Source organism: Azolla caroliniana, unplaced genomic scaffold (assembly GCF_043228905.1).
Source record: "Azolla caroliniana isolate FFs.n. ecotype wild unplaced genomic scaffold, voAzoCaro1.0.p SCAF_452, whole genome shotgun sequence".
NCBI classification, from domain to species: domain Eukaryota; kingdom Viridiplantae; phylum Streptophyta; class Polypodiopsida; order Salviniales; family Salviniaceae; genus Azolla; species Azolla caroliniana.
Window position 1 is genome coordinate 1 of NW_028230887.1, and position 24775 is coordinate 24775.

A 24775-nucleotide genomic window follows, 5' to 3' on the forward strand; every position below is an offset into this window, starting at 1 on the left:
AAACATAAACTTCTCTCTAAACAAAAGCCAAATCAATAGAATGTCTATATTATGTAATATTATATTAATACAATACATAAAAAATTTATTTTTAATATAGTAATTGTATTTAAAATATCAATTATTATTTAAACTACATCTATATGAAGTTAAATCAAGTATAATATAAATCTAATCATTGCCAAGCCATAAATATGTTGGATTAATGTTAAAATCATTGGCTAATTAATGACACCCATATTTGATATAGAACCTCTCACTCATTGGTTCTTTAATGCTCACCATTTTAAATATTAGACTTATCAATCATTGGTTAATTCATGCCCACATCTTTAATACACAACATTTGAGAGTCATAAAAATTGTTGCTTTTAGTAATCAATCATTGGTACATTCATGAACCTCTATCATTGTCTCCTTCATGACCTTTGAAGTTATTGCATGTTGTTATGACTATAAAAGATTGATCAATATGTTAGTTTGACTTTGTAATCATTAATGCAATCATAAGTTACTCTAGTTAATGTGACTGTGGTTACCAACTAACTATCCTCAAACTTACCAACCTTGGTTAAGGTGACTATGGTTACTTTAACCAATGTGGTCAATCCCTATAAATAGGAAGACCTCGTCATATTTCACTCACAAGAGCACACAAGAGCGTACAGAACGTACAGAGCACATAGAGCACACAGAGCGTACAGAGCACACAGAGCACGAAGCACAAAAGCGCGATCTCCGCCTCCACTGCCACACAATCAACCATGTCTTCAAAGAGAATCGAGCGCGAGGACTCTAGGTACGCCTCTGACACTGTGGACATTTTTGTAAATATGTTTTGTCGCTCAAGAACTCGATACGGCGTATCGGAGTTCCTATTTTTTTTTTTGCTTTTTAAACAGGAACTCGATACGGCGTATCGAGTTCCTGTTTAAAGTGTAGGTTTTATACAGGAACTTGATACGGCGTATCGAGTTCCTGTTTAAAAAGCAAAGAAAACACAGGAACTCGATACGACGTATCGAGTTCTTGTTTAAAAAGCAAAGAAAACACAGGAACTCGATATGGTGTATCGAGTTCCTGTTTAAAAGGCAAAGAAAACACAGGAACTCAATAGTATCAAGTTCTTGTTTAAAGTTTAGGTTTTAAACAGGAACTCTGTACGGCGTATTGAGTTCCTGTTTAAAAAGCAAAGAAAACACAGGAACTCGATACAGTGTATCGAGTTCCCGTTTAAAGTGCCGTATCGAGTTCCTGTATAAAAGAAGGCCCTGAAAGAGAAAAATTGTGTTTTTAGGGCAACAATTAATTATTGTGTGGAAAAGATATCAAATTGTCTGTCAAAATAAGTCTTTTTTATGTTGACTTGCCTTACTTTTTAAAAAAAACATGCCCTAATTATAGGTGTTTTATGACCTACTATAGCTTAAAAGAGTAGAAAATAACCCACAAATTACCTTTATGATAGCAAATTCTCCTCAATATAGGTCTGGAATCAATATAAGTCATACCTCCTCTTTAAAAGAATATATAACCCTGTTTACTTATTACGAGATATATTTTCTAGTTTGAATAACCCTGCCTAGAATAGAATTTTGAATATAGGACTACCATGTACTCTAATCGCCTGATTTTCACTTCACCACTAATCGCCTGCTAGTGAGAACCGTTCTTCATCTACTTATTTATATTTTAATATATAACCTTAATCTACGTGACCACCTAACTTATGTTTTTGCATGTACTTTCTTAAATAGGTCGTTTGAGAACCTGTCGGACCGACCTGTGAAGAAAATAAAGCTTCGCATACAGGGTTCTCCAATCGAAGCCCAGACCAAGGTAGCTCCTGAGTCCATGAAGAGAGGAAAAAAGCTTCTCTTGAACGAGGAGACAAAATCTCAACCACACATTGACGTTAGCCAAAAGAAATTTGTAGCCGCTACTGGAGGTGAAGACCTTCTTGACCGTGATCTAACAGACAAGGAATGGTGTATGCAATATGTTGACTCAAAGAAAAAAGTCGTATTGTATACAACAAAGAAGAAGGGGGAGGGGCAGCTTGGAAAGGAAACCCCATTTATGTATGGCCGTATTCTACGATTTGACTACGAAGTTGCAGATTCGGCCAACATACTAGTAATGATAGAGTGCTCCAAGAGGGTACGTAAAGTGTTCCTTTCAGAAGATCTTTTAGTAAAGGAATCTTGTGGGCCAGAAGCGTTCAAAAAAGATCTTGAAAGCTCACAAAACTTTATTGTTACCTTGAGGACTTATATACAAGGCCATGTAACTCTAAGAGTGAAGTGCCCTCCCCATTGAAGGCCACAAAAAGGGTATCCAAAGTCCAGTCAAGATCACCAAAGAAGAAGACAACCAAAATGTCAGACTCCGATTCAACAAGTGAAAACGAAGAGGAGGACAATAAGGGGACGACAGGAGCTGAGCTGGCATCGGGTGTTTTGTCATCCGAGCAGAATAAGCTAAGGAGAGAGTTAATGCAACGTAAATTGGTGAGGAAAGGGCAAATGTTTAATCTGCCTATAACACACATCCATCGGCCCCCTATTGATGAAAAAACAGGTCGACGACCACTTGAGATTAGAGAGCCACACCGCATGCATATTCAAAATCTCAAGAAAAAAATGAAAATTAATCCTCATGCCACTGTGGTGACTTTTATTGTTATGGTAGATCCTGAAGAATGTGAAACCATTGAAGATTTTGATATTAGAAAGCATGATCAATATAATTACTTTGTCATTGGTGGATCGCATTCAGCGGAGGCATGTCGGCAACTTGTGAGAGAACATCCAACGACTTTCTTCTTCAAGTATGCAGAGTGCAAAATTTATGTTGGGCTCACAACCGAAGAGGCTAAGCTGTTGGCATGGGACCATAATAATGATAATGACTATAGGCAGAAAATGTCGTCCATTGAGTGTATACGGTTCTTCCACCACGATTATTTGGACGTGAAACAAAAGTTTGGTGTGAAGTTACATCGAGGCCTACGACGTCAATGTCTACATGAAGTCAGCATTGTTGTAGATGATAATGTTAAGTTCGATGGTCTTTGAAAATATGAGTCTTGGTTTCAATTGGCGTTTAGAGATGGAGAAGTATGGGACCTACAAGATCAAATCTTCTCAATGTGGGAGAATAAGGAGGTAAAGGATCAATGACAAAAGAAATGTAAGGTTGACCCTCAACTAGAGTTAAAGTCACAAGCCGCCAAGAAAATTGACTTGACAATTGAAGAAGCGGCAGATGACATGAAGCTATCTCTGTGGAGAGCGATGCAAGGTATTAAGGACGAGCAACTTCTTGTGTCTGTTTTGTCAAGGGTTGTGGCGAAAGATTTAAGCCTTGAAGAAATGGTCACTGAGTTCAATAAGTAAGTCTTTCAAATACTGAAATTGTAGTCTATATGGTGTAATTCAAAGTTCTAATCTTGATTTCTAATTTTATAGTCATAAGGTGTACATGAAGATCCAAGAAGTTATGATGAAACAACTTGGATGTATAACTTGGGAACAAGTGACCGAGGATTATCCTCTAACGTCTTCATATAAGGCGTTATCAGAGTATTTTATTGCATTCAAGGATTGGGTTAGTATTGATGGTTTTTCATTACCCTTTCATCATATGTAGAGCTTGTATAATAATACCTGATGTCCTATTGCTTCTATTAGAAACTGTGTCGAGGCAAGAAACAAGGAGAAGTTAAGGATATACATGATTTCCCTACATCCTTCCTTGCACATCTCGAGCAAGCCAGAAAAGAAAAGGATCGTCGCTTAGTCAAGGCGTATGAAATGGAGGAAGATGGCTCCTTTAAAAAGTTTAGCCACAAAAAAGATATTACGAGAGATCTTTACTACAATGTGGTTTGCGGTGATGTCGTCGACTTGATCCAAAAGGTGCCAAAGAAGGAATATACGCTAATGATTGCGGATATTCCTTACGGATTTCGAATGGTTGGGTCATCATACGACGATGAACCGTTTAGGTTTAAACAATTGGAGAAGATGGTCAAGGATTTCGCTGAGCAAACGACTGCATCCTTGTGGCGAATAGTTGTCTTTCATAGTATGGACCAAGGGTACTCGGTAGCTCAAGCTTTGAGATCTCATTGCCATGGCATCGAGAACCTTGCATGGTAAGGATTATTTATTGGTGTCTTTCACTATATTGCATTTCTTAAGGTTGTTCAATCTATTCTTAACTCGATGTATTATTTTTTATAGGATCAAGACCAATGTAAATAGAGGGCCAACTTTTCGGTTTGTTAATGCCATTGAATACATCACGATTGGCTACTTCGATGAAATTAAGAAACAGAGAATCAAGGAGCATTCTAATGAAGTGAGAGGTTCAAATCTATTGGTATATCCAGCAGTGACATGGAAATTGCGACATGTCACCACGACAGAACGGGGACTTGTCAACCCATATCAAAAACCTCAGCGACTTATGATGCGCTTGATCGAGATGTTTTCTATCGAAGGAGACTGGATATTAGATCTCTTTTCTAGCACAGGTATTCCTCGAACTAGGGTAACGATCTTGAAACCAATACTGAATCTTTTTTGTTTGACAACTAAATCTTCTTGTTACTTACTTCACAGGAACGACGTCTGCATGTGCATTGAAGCTCTTTAGAAATACAGTTGCATTGGAGAAGGACGAGGAGCAGGTTATATTTATTAATATGCGGATTAAGGCTTTGTGGGAGTGCCCAGCCCAGGATGAGGAGGTCGGTGCAAAGAACCTCGCTAATACAGAAAGGTTTCAACCTGCTTCGCGAGAGCCTATTCCTCCGTTAGCCGGCAAACCGGGGGAGCTAATAGAGCTTGATGATGAGCTTATAGAAGATATTTCGTTGGCTCGGCTAACAGGGGAAGCCAATGCACGTATAGCCGAAGAGAGTTCTACACAAGATGATGAAGAAAATGATGTTGATGAATTGATTGCTATGTAATAGACTCTATGAAGAAAATGACACTGACGATTTGTTTGGATTTCACATTATTAATACAAATTTTGGGTTTTACCTAGTGGATTCTATTCTTTATAATCTTCTATATGTTTCAATTTTATTTTTATATACTTGGCTAGGAGATTTATGACATTGGTTTCACCGCGTGCATAGCTGACTACCAAATTTATGGAGAAACATGAATTAGTTTAAATTGAGGCTGATTTTGGTCCAAGCTAACCTTAACATAACATGGCCCTACAATTGTTGCCATGACTGTCCATGTTGTTATTATGGATCTTTGTCTTCTATTGTTAAAACTATTATGTTTCTATTCCATTGCTGCTTAGATTGTGTAGTGTGTTGATAATGGTTCCACTAGCGTTATCCGCATGTTTTTATACGCTTGTAGTTCCACTTGCGTTATCGTTCGGAGTTTGATCCTGTGTGAATCACCTAAGCAATAGAGTAGATCAATTTTAAATACAGGTATGAAAGCCTTAATAGGTTTGTTATTTCCACGACATTATCCTAAAGTTCACTGCCTTACATTGTCCACAACTATAGACATATGGTTTGATCCCATACGAACAAACTGAGGAATAGATTAGATCAACTTTAAATACAAGTATTGAATACTTTAATAAGTTAGTTATTCCAATCACATTATCCTAAAGTTCACTATCCTACATTGTCCACAATTATATACATGCACGTATAGGTCAAAGTATAAATTATAACTCATTTTATTAGTATGGATATAAGTACACCTCATATTTTTGTAAAACTTACCTAATTAATATAAGTCTTTAACTTAGTGTTTCCCTTGTCGCACAATAGTGACATATTGAGCCATTGTTGAACTTTATTATGCCTACATTAACTTATCAACACGTCCAAACTTGCATGATTTCTAATGATCTCCACTCGTAAACCTATCATGTATTTTTATATTTGCAAATTCTCATCAAGTTGAGGAACATGTGATACTAGTGCATCCAATTTTTGTAGAGAGGGTGTATTTGCTTCGTTTCAAGAAGATTCTACAAGTGGAATGTGCAATCCTTCCACTTGTGAACGCGAACGTGTTCAAACCTAAACCCCCTTGAGAAGTAGGTGTGATAATAGTTTTCCAAGCTACCTTTGGTTTAACATACTTAAAATTAGTAGAACCCCATAATAAATTGCTAATCAACCTTTGTAACTTTGATAACAAAGATTTGGAGAATAACTAGGAGGACAGAATATACCACATTGAGGAGAGTAATACTTGATCAGAAACAACAAGCCTCCTTGCAAATGAAAAATTCGTAGAACTCCAAAAGATAAACTTCTTCCTCAAAGAAAGTAGTAAGAGTTGGACATGACGTTCTAGGGGAAGATTAATTCTCACTTGACACCCTAAATATCTCATAGGAGATCCCTTTGGTATCCAACGAAATCCAACACCTCAACACCAATAAGCAGTAAAACCTTCCCCAAGTCAAAATCCCATTGATTTATGCCAATTAATAATAACACCTGAAGTGTCACAGAAATCATGGATCATAGTTTGCACATTACAGAGATTTCTGTCACCTCCTACAACATACAATGTTGTGTGATTTGCAAATTCAAAGCCTAACACATCCTCCTCCACACTTGGCCACAAAATACCCTTAATAGATAAACTGTTCTTATTCAAGAATGCACTAAAGGCTTCTCCTACGATTGGAAGACCTAGACAACCCATAACCTCATATAAAATATTCCAATCAACTTTGTCATAAGCTTTCTCAAAATCCAAAAAACAATATTGTTAAGTCTTGTTTTGTTTCTTGCGCTATTGCTATCATACCCCAAAACACGAAGATATTATCAAATATACTCCTTTCCTGTATAAAGCCTATTTGAGTCTTGTGTACTATATGTGGAAGAAGGCTGCAAACGTGTTTAAACATTCATTCTCTTATTTATATACATATACACATTGTCATAGACACACCAAGAGCAGACAGGGACGGAGCACGGATGATGGGGCTTGAGCAACATGAGAGCATGAAGACAATGATGAAGAAGGAGACAAGATGGAATGAAACGAGAATACTCGATTGATGTGTCAATGGCTGGTGTTGAATCCCTTGAAAGGGACCAAGGGTGTTACAAGTATTTATACAAGTTCCGAGATTGAATATATCTAGAATATACTCGAGAAATATCTCTAGAATATATTGTACAATATTTCTAGAATATACTAATGACTAGAATATTCTGATTCTGAAATGTATTTTATGCTAGACTATAGAATACTAAATCATTATATACAAATGCATGCTCATATCAAAATGGTTGAGTATGACATCTTGTTGATGTGAGGCTGTAGGTTCAATCCTCACCAACTATGTATTTCATGTCCCTTTGTTGTGACACATTTTCATACCAATCCACATACAATTATACTAATCTACTTGTAAATCAATAAATTCTATACAAAAATACACACACATCATATGTCTTGATCATTTATTTACACTTATGTAACTAAACACAAATATACATATAGACATTAACACAAATACAAACATACAAGCTGTCAGGATCAGTACTAAGACAGAGAAGGAATTAGTACTAAAAGATTAGGATTAGTACTAAGAGAGGTGTAGAACTCTCGAGAGAAGGAAAGAGAGAGAGAGAGAGAGAGAGAGAGAGAGAGAGAGAGAGAAAGGGTGAGAGAATGATGATAAAAGATATATATTATGTGAAGAGAGTATACAATAGTAGCTAAGAGGCTTAAGACTGGCATTGAACCGATTTGGTTCGAAATAATGCCTTGTGCCTCCTTTTATAGTGTTCTCAGGAGTACTCCTGAAGTTTCTAGAATGTTCCAAAGAAATCTGGAATATACATCAATTTTCTATAATAAAATATAAATGAAAATAATATTCTACATATTACAATGTGTGGTCTAATGGTTAAGAGCTCGACCCATGTAGCATAAGGTCATGGGTTCGAGTCTTGCCATATCATGACACTATCCCCCCTTTAAAACGACAAGTGTCACGAGTCGTTTTGGATTGAGGACCCGGTTTGTCTGGATATTGATGATGGAAGTCGTCAAGAAGAGCACGAGCATTGGTCACATTCTCTATCGGTTCCTAAGTACGCTCGTTGGGACTATATCCTAGCCAATCGAGTAGATAGTAGAGCTTGTTGCGAACAATCTTGGAATCAAGGATGGCTGCAACCTCGTACTCAGGTCCATCTTTAAGCTCGATCGAGGGTGGAGGCTGTGTAATACGTCTTGGGATGGTGCTCTCTTGATAGGGTTCGAGGAGAGAACTATGAAACATTGGATGTATCCGAAGTTGCGAAGGTAGATCGAGACGAAAAGCGACATCATTAATCTTTCCTATAATACGGAAAGGACCTAATCGCCGATAACCCAACTTCTTGCATGGGTGAGTAGTCTTGATGTGTCGTCATAGTAGCCATACCTGATCTCCAATGTTAAAACTAGATGGAAGTCGATGACGATCCGTGTAAACCTTGTGTGTTTGTTGAGCTTGTTGGAGATGAGTAGATAAATCGGCTTGTATCTTGCGTAACCGCTCTAAACAATCCTCTGCGCAAGGATTTGAGGACAACTCTGGGGTTTCAAATACACACCACCGGGGCTGACAACTTGTATAAGCATAAAATGGTGTAACTTTAGTCGATGCGTGGACAAAGGTATTATAGGCAAATTCGGCGAAGTGGAGAATATTTGCCCAGTCATCCTGATGATAACTTAGAAAGCACCGAAGATACTGCTCCAGCGTTTGATTTGTTCATTCTGCTTGGCCATCGGTTTGTGGGTGGTAGCCGGAGGTGAGGTTACAAGTGACCTTGAGCATTTTAAAAAGGTGCTTCCAGAATTTTGATACGAACTGGGGTCCACGGTCGCTAATGATACTATCAGGAAGGCCATGATGCCGACATAGCAAGAAATGAGCCATATTCATATATCGATCTACAACTGTTAGAATCGCATTGAACCCCTTAGAGACTGGAAGATCTGTGATGAAGTCTAGAGCAATGGATTGCCACGGCTTGCTTGGAATTGGTAATGGTTTTAATAAACCATATGGATGATGCCTTGGCATTTTCACTCTGTAGCATGTATCACAAGTCCGAACGCGTGAGGAAGTGGGCCCACCGAGCTTGACATCGATTTAACACACGAGCGTCTTGAAAGTAGACAAGGTTTTTGTGGTCACTGAATACGGTGACTTGATGAGAGGATCCCTCTAGAAAATTCCTCCATTGCGTAAAAGAGTCCACTATTGCCAATAGCTCCTTATCATGAATTTTGTAGTTGATTTCGGCGGCGTCAAACTTGCGTGAGTGAAAAGCCACAGGATGTAGCTTCTCATCATTACCCCATTGTGACAGAATGCTCCTCAATGCGAAATCCGATGTGTTTGCTTCGATAATGAATGGTTTTTCCGGATCGACATGAGCTAGAATTGGAGCCGATGTAAATGCCTTTTTAAGACTCTCGAAAGCCATGTCCGCTTCTTCAGACCAAACGAACGATTGTCCCTACCTGGTAAGCTGTGTGAGAGGCAGAACGAGCTTTGAGTAATCCTGTATGAACTTCTGGTAAAAATTGGCAAAGCCTAAAAAGCATTGCACATCTCGCACCGAACGTGGAGTTTGCCACTCTACCACAGTTTTGACCTTAGCTAGGTCCATGGACATGCATTCTGAGGAAATGACATAGCCCAGAAATTCCACCTGGTTGCACCCAAAACTACATTTTTCCAGCTTTGCATAAAGACCATGTTCTCGAAGTCATTTTAATACTAATAGTACAGGAGAATCATGCTCTTCTTGGGTCTTCGAATAAACCAGTAGATCATCCAAATAGATGATCAAACAAACATCCAAGAGATCTCAGAATATATCATTTGCCATGTGCTGGAAGACTGTTGGCGCATTAGTGAGGCCGAACGACATGACCGTATACTCGAAGTGCCCATATCTGGTGCGAAACGCGGTCTTCCATTCATCTCCTGGTCGGATCCGTACGAGGTTATAGGCTCCCCGTAAGTCGATCTTCGTGAAGAACCTTGCACCATTGATCTGTTCTAAAAGACTTGAGATAAGGGGAAGTGCATACCTATTTCTGATTGTAACCTTATTCAAGCCACGGTAATCTACAACGAGACGAAGTGATCCATCCTTTTTCTTGACGAAGAAAATGGGTGCGCCGGCTGGAGATTTCGAATGCCGAATGAAACCATTTTCCAAATTCTCCTCTATATAGGCTCGCAGGACTTCTAGCTCGGTTGGTGACAAATTGTAGATTGGTCCCCATGGTGGCTCTTTCCCCGGTGTAAATCGATGGGGCAATCATACGATCGATGGTGAGAAAGTGTATTGGCTTGTACTTTATCGAACACATCGGCATAATGATGATACTTCTTTGGAAGTTGAACGATGGACTCCCCTTTAATGGTGTCTAAGGGCTTTGCCGATATTGTGAAGAGAAACATTTCCTCCTTGCGTCCTTCTTCCCGCAACTGATGTAGCGAAATGGTTGCAATCTCATGAGTAGACCCTCGGGTTTTTCGATACCGGATTTCTCTTGTTCTCCAATCTATGTCTAGGTTATGTAATTCGAACCATGGTAATCCTAAAACAATGGGGTGTTTTGGGATGCTAATTATATTAATTGATACTACACATGCTAGATTATCTAGGACAATATTAACGGGTTCTAACTCTTATATGATATTTTCAGAAGCAATGGGACGACCATCAATGACTACTACAGAGGCTGGACACAGAAGTTTTTTGACAGATATCTGATGAGCTTGGGCAAAGTTCCTATCCATGAAGCAAGAATTAGCTCTGGAATCTAGAAGTGCTAAGACATGTACTGGAGGGGTACTTTTAGTACTAACTGTTACTTGGGCTACGAACACATTGCTAACTTGCTTAGAGGGAATGGAACCACTAATGGGCTGCACAGATCTAGGGCTGTCCAACCAAACGGCTCCTATTTTGGCTGGACTTAGTCGTTTAACTCTTCTTCTAATTGACTAAGGACATCAAATTTGTTCGCTAGATTTGGGCTATTAGTACTATTAGGACTATCAGATATCCCTACTCAAATAGACTCGGGTTTAGTACAATCAGAACTAGCAACTATTTGATTTACCTACCTTCTTGGCCTATGGGGACAGTTTACCACGATATGCCCTGGTCCACCGCAATAAAGACATAGTCGGTTTGCTCGGTGTCGTTGCTTTTCTTCTTCCGATAGCGGTTCACGACGACGTGCAGTGTCAATTTCCATCGGAGTTGGAGTACTTACTAGAGGCGCATTATATGACTCCCTTGAAAAAGGTTTCGCTACCACTGAGGCGTAGGTAGGCTCAGATCTTGCCCTTGGCATTTGGAACTGACATTCCAAACGCCGTTCAAAGAGGCGATTGTCGCATCTCACTGGGCAACTGATTGCTTTTGTTAATGACTTTGGTTCTTCGGGAAATGTCAAGAGTAAATCTTTGACATCGTTACGTAGACCATAACGAAATTGCTCCATTAATGCTTGATCATCTCAAGGGATATCGGAGGCGAGTAGACGAAAATCTGTAGCGTATGCGAAGGCTGGACGATCGCCTTGACGTAGTTGTCGGATTTTGTTGATCGTTGTCCTTATGTTGTCAGTATCTCCAAAACAGGCTTTAAACTCACTTAGAAATTCTTCAAAATTGTTTAGTAATGGAGATTCTTTTTCTAACAGCGGAGCGAACCATGCCAACGCTGAGCCACTTAACAACGTGCCTACTAAACCCACTCGTGATGCATCGGTGGGATATCGAGAAGGATGCATTTGAATAACTAGTCATACCTGTTTAAGGAACCCTCTAAACTGCGATCGCGTTCCATCGAATTTCATGGGAAGGCCGATCTTAGGTTCTTTGTGAATCGCTTGTGTTCCGGGTCCTTGTTGCATCGCTACGATGGTTGCTTCGAGTTGTTGCACACGTAACGCCAGCTCCCCGTGTTGTTGTTTTTCCAGAGCTATTTGTTGAAGATCCCCCAACAAACGGTGATTTTCTTGTTCTAGTGCTACAAATTTCTCCTTTAAGCACTGGAGCTCCGAGAAAATAGATTGGTATTCCTGAGCGCTAACAGTTTCCATTTTACTAGGGAGGATAAGAGGATTAGTATGAAAGGAAGAAAGGGGTAAGAAGATGAGGGAAACAGAAAAGAAGACCGGAAAAAGGGGATATGTAAGAAGATAAAAGGAAGAGGAGGAAAGGAGGAGACGGAAGGAGGACGCAAAATCGGTTCAAACTGTCAGGATCAGTACTAAGACAGAGAAGGAATTAGTACTAAATGATGAGGATTAGTACTAAGAGAGGTGTAGAACTCTTGAGAGAAGGAAAGAGTGAGCGAGAGAGAGAGAGAGAGAGAGAGAGAGAGAGAGAGAGAGAAAGGGTGAGAGAATGATAATAAAAGATATATATTATGTAAAGAGAGTATACAATAGTAGCTAGGAGGCTTAAGACTGGCGTTGAACCGATTTGGTTCGAAATAATGCCTTATGCCTCCTTTTATAGTGTTCTCAGGAGTACTCCTGAAGTTTCTAGAATGTTCTAGAGAAATCTAGAATATACATCAATTTTCTATAATAAAATATAAATGAAAATGTTATTTTACGTATTACAATGTGTGGTTTAATGGTCAAGAGCACGACCCATGTAGCATAAGGTCATGGGTTCGAGTCTTGCCATATCATGACACAAGCCCTTATGTGATTTCGAGTGGGATCCACGAGGTATGGTGACAAAAACCGGGAATGAACAAACTGGAAAGGTTTTTCGAGTACAATACATGATTGGCTCCAAATCAATGGGCACTACTCAAACTCGCAATAGCCGGAGGGATAAAGGCATATCTGATGATTGGTTGAAGTCGTTTCGGAGGAGACTATTGGTGTTCGATATGCTAGAAAAAATAAAGCTTTGGTTGTGGCTACTTAGCCATAAGGTGATACTTGTGGGGAAAGGTGTCGTGGTGGGGAGGCTGGTTGCAAGATATGTGGACACTCTTTGGAATCAATTCCTCACTGTTTTTGGAATTGCACGGAGGAGATTAGAATTTGGGGTAGAAGTCTCAAGATTGTGGCAGCATGTGGTGTGAATGGGAGAGTTGTATGGGGGTCCTTACAGGGGTTGAAGTTAACAGGGGAAGGCTAGGCGAAACAATTAAACCACCATGGTCATGGATTTATAGTGTAGGGTGGCAATGTGTTTCAATGTGCTAGAGTTCGACCTGGCATAAACTTTGAATTTTTTGAGGAGATATGGATGATGGTGGCTTTCTTAACAGTCTGGCACATTTGGACCAGACGTTGTAAGTTTGTTTTTCAACAACAAAAGCTCCCACGTGGTGAGGTGTTGTTAAACATTTGGTTCGAGCTAGTATCTTGGTTGTGGGGATGGTACGGCTCGATTCAACGGGAATTGGATGAAGTAGAAAGAGCTCGGTCAAAGGTTTTTGTTCAAATGGGGCAGTTCTCCTATGGTGGTTAGATCATCATCAGGCCCTACTAGGATCTACCAAGTACCTAGATGGTTGTTTCCACCAATGGCTTCCATTAGTGACCAAGAGCTGTAAATATGTATAGTTGTGTTACAAGTTAGTTACCATGTTAAAAGAGTTGATGGGATAGTTTTGTTGTAAATGAGGGGGTGAGGACTAAGATCACTTTGATGAGAAGACCAGAGTGAGTTTTGTAGATATTTGTTGTTCTTTGATGTACTTTGTTTGGTAACTAATGCGAAGTAGTACACAAGACAAAATTAATGGATATTCCGATTGATATCCCTAAAGGGTTGTTATCCATTGCACCTTACATTTCCAAAAATGAAACCCCCAAGTGCTCCCACACAATTCAAGTGGAATATCAATAATCCACACTAGCTTTGTCAAGGACATATTCTTCTCTTTTTCAGGTACCTAATGGTCCCACTTAGCTTTCACACACATGCAAGCTAATTTCACGACAATGTGACAACACATGCTGAAACATAATACAAAAATAAAATTATATTCATGTTTTTATACTTTACATAAAAGATACTTTAGGTTACACCCATCGCGGAACAAACATGGCGAGCCCAACTATCTCCTATATTTAGTTTTTGACTTTAGAGACAAGAATTTTGTGAAATTGTAAAAGAAAGTTTAATTTGAAGAAATAAATTTTCCTCAAGAGTAAGATGAAAAATACATTGAACGTTTCTGTAGTCTAAATATTTTGGTACCTTAGGAGTTCATTTTTTTAAGGAATTCACACAAAGGCACCAACTAGTATCGAAGGAGCCATGCCAAAACACTTCTCCTTAGCAACCAACATATATCCTCATTTATAGACACATGGATGGCAATTTAATGGGCCTATTCATAAGCAAATATCTTTATTGCCAAAACAAAATGTTTTTAGTAATGAACAATGTGCTTGTTTATGTTCCCTACTCCATTCATTTTGAATGGTACAATAGAAACTTGGGGAGAATCCACCCACACAATTCTATTACAAGCATCTAGACTGGCAACTTTAGGTAGCTATCTCAACACCATAGGCTTCTAATGAGTATCATTTCAAATGATTAGATATTAGTTGTATTTTCCCATTCCTAAGCTTATTGTATTTTGCACTATTGTTTCTACTCAGATTTAGCTTTCTTAAGCTTATTTTGGTTGTAGCATAATAAATACTTTCAAAAAGAAAGTATTTCCCAAGTAGATTTGAGCACTCTCAATATTCCCCCACAATGGCAAAAGACGGTGGAGCAACAGAGAAGGTAGTTGGTTAAATGGACTAGAATGAGATTGTCATTTTAAAGAATTACCATTGTGTAACATAAACATGGATTATCATTTTGTATGTTGATAGATCAAAGCAATAAAGTATCGCTTATATTTAGCAAAAGAAGCAAATATGTTTACATTTTCAAATATCGACTTTATAATAGCTTTAAATAAAGTTGATCGATCAAAGCAATAAAGTATTGGCTTATATTTAGCAAAAGACGCAAATATGTTTACATTTTCAAATCTAGACTTTATAATAGCTTTTTGGAAAAAAGAAGCTTTACATAAAGTTGGTGTCTTGAAATAATAATGCTATGCCTTCTTAAAGAGGCAATGAGTTCCAAAAATGTACTCATGTTTAATTACATATCCAAATATTAATGAAACGGTCTATGGGCATATCAATAGAATGTGTATTAACAAGTAATGTCTTGTTAGTTTATTTACTTGTATGAATTTGAAGATAAAAGGTGATGCTTTTATTGTATGTTTTATGAGTCAATTTCATTCAACAAGTTCTCAGTAAAATCCCACAATTTGCGTCCGAGTTGAGGACTTCTGGACGACTTAGAACGTTTTGAATAAGCACAATTTTGAAAGTACTTTCCATTAACGCCTTTCACTGCTGGGTGTAGAGCTAGAAAACATTGTGTTGCTGCTCCCTATAATGTTGAGTAAAGCAAGGTTACACACGAGTGTATTTTTTTTAGTAATTCACGTACATTCGTTTTAAAGAGGAAAAACTTGTAGTAATAACATTAGTCAAGAAACACAAAGTTTAAAGTTAGAATGGTTTATTATGCATATCGACATTCACTTGTTGATATGATTATCTAAATGGTCTAAATATGAACTTTTATTTGCTAGAAGTTGTTATAACTATCCTTAGTCTCATGACTAAACTCCATCTATATTGTAATTTAGGACTTTATTTGCATGACCTAGGCATTTCTAAGGACCACACATCACCTAGACTTGTACAAGGAGTTCATATCAAACCTCTTAAGTCCACATGGGAGAGCCATATCTAATGTCATAATTTGGGTAAATGTAGAGGGCATTCAAGTCATAAATGATGTTGTGTTTGCTGAGGTTTGTCATAATGAAATATTTGTTCGAGGTAGCTTTTGGTGGTACTGTCAGAGTGATCAAAGAACAATGTGAACTATAGCATGATTGTTACAAATTCCACTCATGGATTTGGACCATCATTCCATCAGTGAAAATGAATGGATGTCTAAATCGTGCGTGCTCCCCACTCGCGACCTATTGTGCAAAGCATCATGAACACTTGAAAATCTCCCACCCCATTCCATGATTATGAATGTTGTAACACAAAACGTGCAAGGGCTTAGGAGTCGACTAGACCAACAAAACAGATGGAAACTGATTAGGGGGTGCTGCCGACATCATCGTGTTGCAGGAACACTACCTTGATAGTATCTGTTCAAAGGAAGTTGGAGACCTTCTACTAGGATCGTGGTGAACAATTTGGGAACTAGCAATAGGGGAGGATGGAAATCAGGGTGGTGTTTGCACTTTGATTTGGGAACATCTAGCCCAAGGCGAAATACACCAGGAATCACTTATACTTGGTAGGGCTCATTTTTGCATGTTGACCATCCAAGGGCAATGCTGGAATTTCATGAATGTTTATGCTCCAAATAGCATAACAGAAAGGGAAACATTTTGGAAGTGCATCCACCTACAAGTAGCGGGTGAGGAGGAGTGGTGCATTGGAGGGGATTTTAATATGAACGAATCCCTTCATGATAGCTCTAACAATAATCCCATAGTTCTCCAAGGAAGGGAACGTAAACAATGGGAGAAGTTATGTGTCCACCTTAACCTGCGAGATATATGGCATTCAGCCAACTTGCAACAAAAAAGGGACTCTCTCTTATTTTCCCAATAAGATGGGTGGAATAGTGGACCCACCCTATCTCACATCGGCTGTATTGATGTAGGTGAGGCGTTAGAAGAGAAGGGAGGATGGTGTCGCATAACTCCAGGCATGACTTTCTCCGACCATTACCCGATAATCGACCATTTTCAATTGCACCGATAGTGGGGTCCATTCCAGCCTCGAATCCCACACACTATTTACACAGTTATAGAGGTCAAGGAACAACTCACCACCCAATGTTCATTACCCGTCAATGACTCATCAACATCCGACAAACTTCTACTTAAACTAACAAGATCTTCAAATCTATTACAAGAGATCGTCAAGACCAAAAGTAAGGATGCTCAGGAAAAGAAATAGAGGAAAAAACGGGGACTAATAGCCTTACAACGACTCCAAGAGATACCCGTCATGTAGTTGGGTCGGGGGACATGTTGCCATGGTCAAACAAGAACTCATCATGGCAGAAATGGCAATCTATGACATGGAGTTTCATGGAAGCATGGCTCGCTAGATTCGAGTAGGGGACAAAAGCACGAAGGAATTCTTCCGATCCAAGGGATCGAGACACGCTAGAATAGTGATGCGCAGCCTCAACTGAGAGGATGGAATGAACACTAAGGATGGCGAAGAAATGAGGAATATCGCCACAACCTATTGTAAGCGACTACTTACCGAAGATGGTATGGCCACAGGGGAATACACAAGAGAAGATATTATCCTCCAGAGCATACCCTAGAAAGTCACAACGGAATGAATACATGACTCACGCGTCCCTTGTCATTCATCGAGATATGGGAGGCCCTCCCCAATTTGGATGCAGATAGTTGCCCTGGAATCGATGGCCTCACCCCTCACTTCTTCACGAGCCTTTGGGACACTATTAAAGAAGACCTCCTCCAGGCATATGAGGAGATCATCACTTCTGGAAACACACTGGAGGAATCTGGATAGGGGATGATACATCTCATTCCTAAAAGTGGTGGGAGTGCCAACGACATTAGTAAGTGTCGGCCCATAACTCTTCTAAATACTATCTATAAGCTGCTCGCAAAAATCGTGGCACGCTGCTTAGCACCACTTCTGCCTCAACTATTCATCCATCCTAGACAGGTTTCATTAGAAATCGGAGCATCCTAGACAAACTTTTCTCATTTTGGGAAGTAATAGCCCTTCCCAAGAGTACCAACAACAAGGTAGTCATGGTTCTCCTAGAATTTGAGAAAACATATGATAGGGTATGCTGGAAATTTCTAGAAAGTGTGATGGGGAAACTCGACTTTCAAGAGGCATGGATCAAAGGCACGGTAGGACTTTATCGGAACACCAACAATTACGTTTCAATAGCAGGTGAAAGGGACCCCTTCTTCCAAATATCATGACCTGCACATCAAGGATGCCCATTAGCGCCATCCTTATTTCTATTATATGCTGAATCAATCTCTAGCTTTCTCAACTCGCGGCATATAAACCTATGAGGAAGTGAATTGGCCGTATATGCAAGAGATCGAATGCCATCATTGATCAATTGGCACAAATCTTATACAATATGGCTTTCTCATGAAGCACATCTTGCGTGGCACCCGCATCCCGCTTTCAAGTGGATCAATTAGGGAGTGAGCACCAAATATTTGGGTTTCCAAATTGGATTCAACATTCCTCCGGAGACTATGATTGCACTAGTTATTCACTCCATTCAACAAAAGTTGATACATTAGACTTCGAAAAAACTCTCGCTAGTGGGTCCCATCATAGTGGCAAACCAGGTCTTACTCACAATAACATGGTATAGCCTATTGTGTTGGACAATCTCCAAGAAAAGTATACACCAAATTCAACAACTAGTACACAACTACATTTGGTTTGGTAAAGAAGATCATGCAGCTCAGGCCAAGGTGGCATTATCACCTAAGTCAAGAGGAGGATTGGGTCTTATTGATCCCCTCTCACAATCCAAAGCCTTACTCGCCAAATTTGTGGTGTGAGAACTCCAACCAGGGGATGACTATTGGAAAATGTTATTGCTTTTATGTTTCGCTTTCTTTAGACCACTAAAAGGGGCTAATTGGGCCCCCCAAACGAGTTGGATTCTAAACATGGATCTCAAACCTAGTTTCTCACACCAATTGGAGGATAGATTCAGAGCATCCATGTGTAAGCCGTGGTGTGACATTAGTCGAGGGCTCAAGTGCGATCAACCTAACTCCGAACCTACTTGGCTCAATTAACGTATCTTATGGAACCCATGTATCAGAGATGAATCTTATCAACTAATTGGATCAAGTAAGGGGTTATCATGGGGATACATTGCAAAAGGTCCAAGCAAAAGTATAGAAGGCTAGAGACGGTTTATGTCATTGCCAATACAAGATCAAGCCAACATACTCCATGGAATCAAGTGCGGATGGACTAGGAGATCTAAAATCATTAACACTCTACTGCTTAGGGAAGTTGTTAATCAAAGGAAGACAATGGAGAAATGGATCAGCTATGAGGAGGAGGGCTCTTTGATCCCAAGAGGTAGGGAAACACCAAACAAGATCGAAGGCTCTAAATTGCGAGACAATGAGATACTAACATTGAATAGGGCAATTCGAGTACTCGCATATATTGGTCATAAATGAATTGTAGATCCCGATCTGATCATAGTACAACCAGAATGGCACATATGTACATATGAAAACACATGGATACGTAGAGTCAGTTGGGACCCTTTGCAATGGACATGGCACGATCCTTATGCAGGTCAAGGAAGCACAATCATCCCTTTCTTCTAATTCACGACTAGATTGGGTCGCCACATTCTAGCCACTCAAACTACCCGAGAGCCAACTGTTGCAAAGGTCTGGCACACATATCATGTTCCTCACACAATTATCACCATGTTTTGGCAGAAAATATAGAAACAACAACACGCTAGGCGAATTGCCACATTCCAGTGACTATTAATACATAAGTCACTACCGGTTGGAGCATGGTAGTGTGGGAACCTTAGCTCTCCTAATTGTGTAGTGTGCCCAAATGCAATAGAATCAATCCGACACGCTCTATGGGACTGCCCAGAGACCCATTGAATATGGCTGGGGGTTGGCCACCTATTGCGGTTATGCAAGTGCAAGGCACAATCAAGTGGGGAAATGTATGTTGGTTATCATGGCAGACCCTAGTTGATAGGTACGAGCATCAGGAGGGGATGACTCTGGTGATAAAGCACAAGAGTTTTGTTTTTCCACCATCGGCAATATCCACTCAACTCCTATTAATGCCAAATCTCAAGTTGTGTTGGAATTGGTCAACCCAATAACACTTTGGATTCTACGGAAACAACAGTGTAGACGGGTCTTCTCCAACCAAACCGCACATCCAATAATGTTAATGCAAGAGATATGGAGTGAAGTTGTAGCCACTCTAAAGAGCCAATACAATGGCTTCAAGGGCAGCTTCGATGAAGTTGAAAGACAATGACTAGCCTTTATCCAACAATGGTCATCATCTCCTTTTCTTGAGTCTGTGGGCATTCACATAAGATGGAACTATCATGTCCCTATAGGGATTTGTATATAATACTCTCAGCTGTAAAAAATTTTAACTAATGGAAGGAGTTTTTTTTTGGAAAAAAAGAAGAAGAAACAAAGAAGGCAAATATTAAATAATGGCAACATTGCTCCATTGTCCTTTTGAGATATAAACACAATCAAGATCCTTAAAATTATTTAACATAATTTTATACTAAGAATCATTTATAGTTTGAATGGAAAACTCTTAGGATATAAATACTTTCTTAAACCAAGGTTAGTTAGAGGAAAACCAATTAAATTACTACTTACTTGTGGAATAGTCTTCAGGAACAACTTCAGTGCAAGTGCTTCCAAGTATGTTACGAGAACTGCCACGATGATTAGATTAGACAAAGCAATTAAAAAGAATCTACCAACATGTACAAGTGTTTACAATAATAGGAGAAATGACCGAAGCTCAATAACAAAAATGAATGATTAAGTGTAGCAAAGTAAATAATGTTGTTTATAAGAGAAGCAAGCAACTCCTATATATATGTATATAGCTTGTTTATTAGAGGCAATTCAATCCAGCAAGACAATTTGTTTATATAATGTTTTAGGATGATGTAGTGCTAAAGTTGTTTTTTGCTATGGATTGAAGTCTATGAGATGAATGGATAACATTGCCCCTTAAAAGCTAGCCCTAATGAAGTTAGCCAATTGGATTAGCATAGTTGATTCACACTTTTAAGTGTGTGTTGAAACTTGAAATATAGTACCTTTTAAAAATCGACTATTGTTCACAAGGTTTGTATATATGATCCCAGGATGAAGAGAGTTTATTGTCACATTGACACCTTCTTCCTAACAAACAAATATGGTCATCATATAGAAAACTTTAGGTAAACATTTATAATCGATTTTCCATTTAATATAGTATTTTATTATGCACATACCTCTAATCGTGTGGCAAGCTCATTTGCATGCAATATAGTTGCTAGTTTTGATCTCGCATACGCAAGGTAGGACCAATATCTATAAGAGAATGAATGAAATATAGATTGACAATTACATATTGGTAGAATAATTTAATTAATATTCTTTTGATGATAATTTCATCAATCGTATGTATGTATGTATGTATGTAGTTTTTGTGGTAGTTGATATATAATAGCTTATTGCAAACTTGGTTCTACTTATGAAATGAACAATTAGAAAATGTAACTCTACGAGTTAAAGATGATAGAAAATGAGGAGTGTGCAATCGTATTCAACACGAACCTTGATTTTTCATTTAATGATTGTAGATCCAAGAATCCATAGTAATGAGATTCAGACGATACATTTACAATTCGACCCTCAATTCCAGAATCCTTTGCCGTGGTGATCATTGTTGGAAGCAAAAGTTTTGTTAAAAGGAAGTGACCTTCATGAAATATGTACTCGAGTTACAAAGGTGTCTTCTCATGAAATAATAGTATTGATAATGATCTCAAGTTTTCATGTTGTACCTAGATAATTAGTTGCAAAATTTAACTCTATGCCATCACGAGAGAGTTTGAATGGACCACCCATCATACCTGCATTGTTACTTTTTAATGTATTGTGAACTTGTTAGGCACTCGATAGTAAAAATTTGTCACAAAATAAAGAAAATATAGATATATCACACATGTGGAGACTTTTAGAAGTAAGCATGTGACAACGCATACATTGTTCTAGTCTCATAGGCCATGAGAAAGGACATATCAACCTCAATTCCCATTGTAGTATTTCTTAACACTTCGGATCTCATATGATCAAGGCATTGCAGTTTTTTGTTCTCCAAATTTTGAAATAGGAATGAAACTTTTCCCTAGCTTTTCTAGTTCTAATTGTTGTTCTGTAGGCTCATAAGAGGAAAATAGACTATAGATGATATGTAACAATGGTTCCCTTTAAGATACCACTATGCTTGAAGTGCAAGCTAGTTCAATTCCTAAAACATATACAATAATTGGAGTTGTCATGCAGGCAGGGGTTAAAAGAATCGGCTAATGTGCTTATGCTAATTGTCCCTTAAGAATCAATGTACATGGAATGTTTAGTTAACATGTCACTACCCATGATAGATGATTAAGTTGGGATTGTTAAAACCTTACAAAAATCAATTATGTTGTAGCATTCTATCATGGTTTGTGTTTTCCAATATTCTAGCATCGTTCCCTTTTTGTGGATGCAATATATCAAGCTTAGGATGATTATCCCCTAATTTGTTGGTGATGTGCTATCCTTTTTTTTTGTCTTGTGTGTGTGTGTGTGTGTGTGTGTGGAGAGAGAGAGAGAGAGAGAGAGAGAGAGAGAGAGAGAGAGAATTAATAGAATCATGGATATAGGTAGGTAAGCAAAAGATATGCCAAAAAGCAAAGATGGAAATGTATGGTAGTTCCCGATGACAACTGTTGGTTTATAAACTGTAGTATAAGATGAAAGTAATGAGACAGAATAAATTATGGACAACAGATGAATGCTATTTAATGGAATGTGTGGGGATCATGATGTTAAATGTTGTTGCAAATAAAGTAGACAACATGATGGAATTATTTGAATTGGCTAGACAAAGTAAAGTATATACATACATTAATATATTCAAAGGAGTTCCCATCGACATGAAGTTGTTGCAAAAGTCGTGCACTGATTGTAGAGAGCTAACATCCATTTGCATAACTTGGAGTTTAGCATCTTTTATCTTTGTTTGGATTAACCTTTTTGCATTCTCACCCGCTTCAACATTTCTGACTGCCATCACAACATGTACACCTCGCAAGGCCAACACACGTGTGGTTTCAAGGCCTATTCCACTTGATGCACCTGCATTTCAAATATATTCCTTTTATGCATGTTTTGGTAACACATATTATAATGTTATTCATGTGGTGGTGGTGGGTATCCGAAATGCCAATGACTATTTCATTATTCTAATTTGAAATTTTGTTGGAGGCTTTGCCCAAATTGTAATACACAACTATTTTTATGCAAGTATCGTACTTGTGAGTTTGCAACTCATTGAAAGGATCATTGTAATCACAAGATAATGAACACTACTTTGTTAGGAAATGGATCAAGTTATAAATGATCTAATTAACGATAAAATTATGACATACTTAAGCAAAATGAATTTGTTGGGAAATTGAATTTTGAATCTAATGCAAGTGACATCTCACACTAACACACAATGTGAGTTCATTGCCTTTATATGAACCTTAAGGCAACCTGACTAATTTAATGTAACAATTTAGTGTTGAAATTCTTACAATGTCTTATGGTTGTGAGTTTAAGATTCAATCAATGTTTAATAAAAATATATAGATTCATGGTTCCTAACAATATTAAAGTTCATTGTGTTTTTTAGTTTTGAGACCATATACCCTAGCGATTGCCTCCAAAATTAGGGCTTTATAACTCATAATCCAGAACCCAAGGGAAAACAATATCCGTGCATTAAAGCAAAGTTGAAAAAGTTTCATTATGATGGATTTGAGTAGATTCTCGTTGTGTATAGTAACTGTACAATCAGTAAAGGTAAATGAGAAGCAATTAAAAGTGCCAAGGTGACCATTTATTGATGTTATTGTTGCCGTTATTGTCTTGTATACATTTGTTAACTAGTGTGTATGTGGGAATGTATGTATCTATGTATGCATGTGTATTTACATGCACATGTGTGTGTCCATGTATGCTATATCCAACATGCCTTTCCAGATAATTCTAGATGTGTTTGGATGAACAAAGAAAAACTTGTTGACATAAAACAAATATACCACAATTGTAGACATTGCCAAACTTCTAATTAGGTTTAGGGAGGCCATGATTAAATAATGTTTAAAACATATATGTTGAGATAGTTCCACCACAAGTCATTTTGGGCATATAGGAAAGAGATTTGTTTCCCATAACATGAAGCATGATAAGTGTCTACAAGGGAAGCTTAACAAGCAAGGCTATGTCAACCTCCCTCCACTTTTATGAGCCTAGTACCCCACCCCAATACATCTCGAGATCCATGATATGGTTATCATCCATGTGAGCTTGCAAACTCTCGAGATATCATAAATCGAGAAATTAGACACAATATTTCTTTCTCGTATTAAAGAAACTTCTTGTTTTCTTATGTTTTTCATTTAAAATTTGAGCATGCAATTACAAGTACGAGGCAAATATTTGAGAAATTAGAGGTAATTTTTCTTTCTAGGATTAAAGAAACTTCTTGTTCTCTTATGTTTTTCATTTAAAATGGAGCATGGAATTAAGAGAGAGAGAGAGAGAGAGAGAGAGAGAGAGAGAGAGAGAGAGAGAGAGAGAGAGAGAGAGAGAGAGAGAGAGAGAGAGAGAGAGAGAGAGAGCCCAGATTCAATTGGTAAGGTTGCCCAATGGAGACTAGGTGGTCATGGGTTCAACCCCTACATTCCAGAGTGGCATCTAGTGAATTAAGAGTCTATGAAGTATATAATAGAGAGGTGAATAAAATTGAGTTTCAAACCCAAGACGTAATGGCTT

The 24775-nt window shown here is 38.4% G+C and overlaps 1 protein-coding gene across 1 annotated transcript; it reads right to left on the reverse strand.

Annotated features, from left to right (window-relative positions):
- Positions 1-15127: 15127 nt before the first annotated feature.
- On the reverse strand, positions 15128-23096 carry LOC147848219 (short-chain dehydrogenase TIC 32, chloroplastic-like; the record flags this gene model as incomplete). Its single annotated transcript, XM_087338584.1, has 7 exons — positions 15128-15495; positions 20567-20625; positions 21019-21103; positions 21196-21274; positions 21521-21665; positions 21751-21830; positions 22858-23096. Coding segments are annotated over 7 exons (858 nt in total), but the record flags the coding sequence as incomplete, so codon positions are not given.
- Between the last annotated feature and the right edge of the window lie 1679 nt (positions 23097-24775).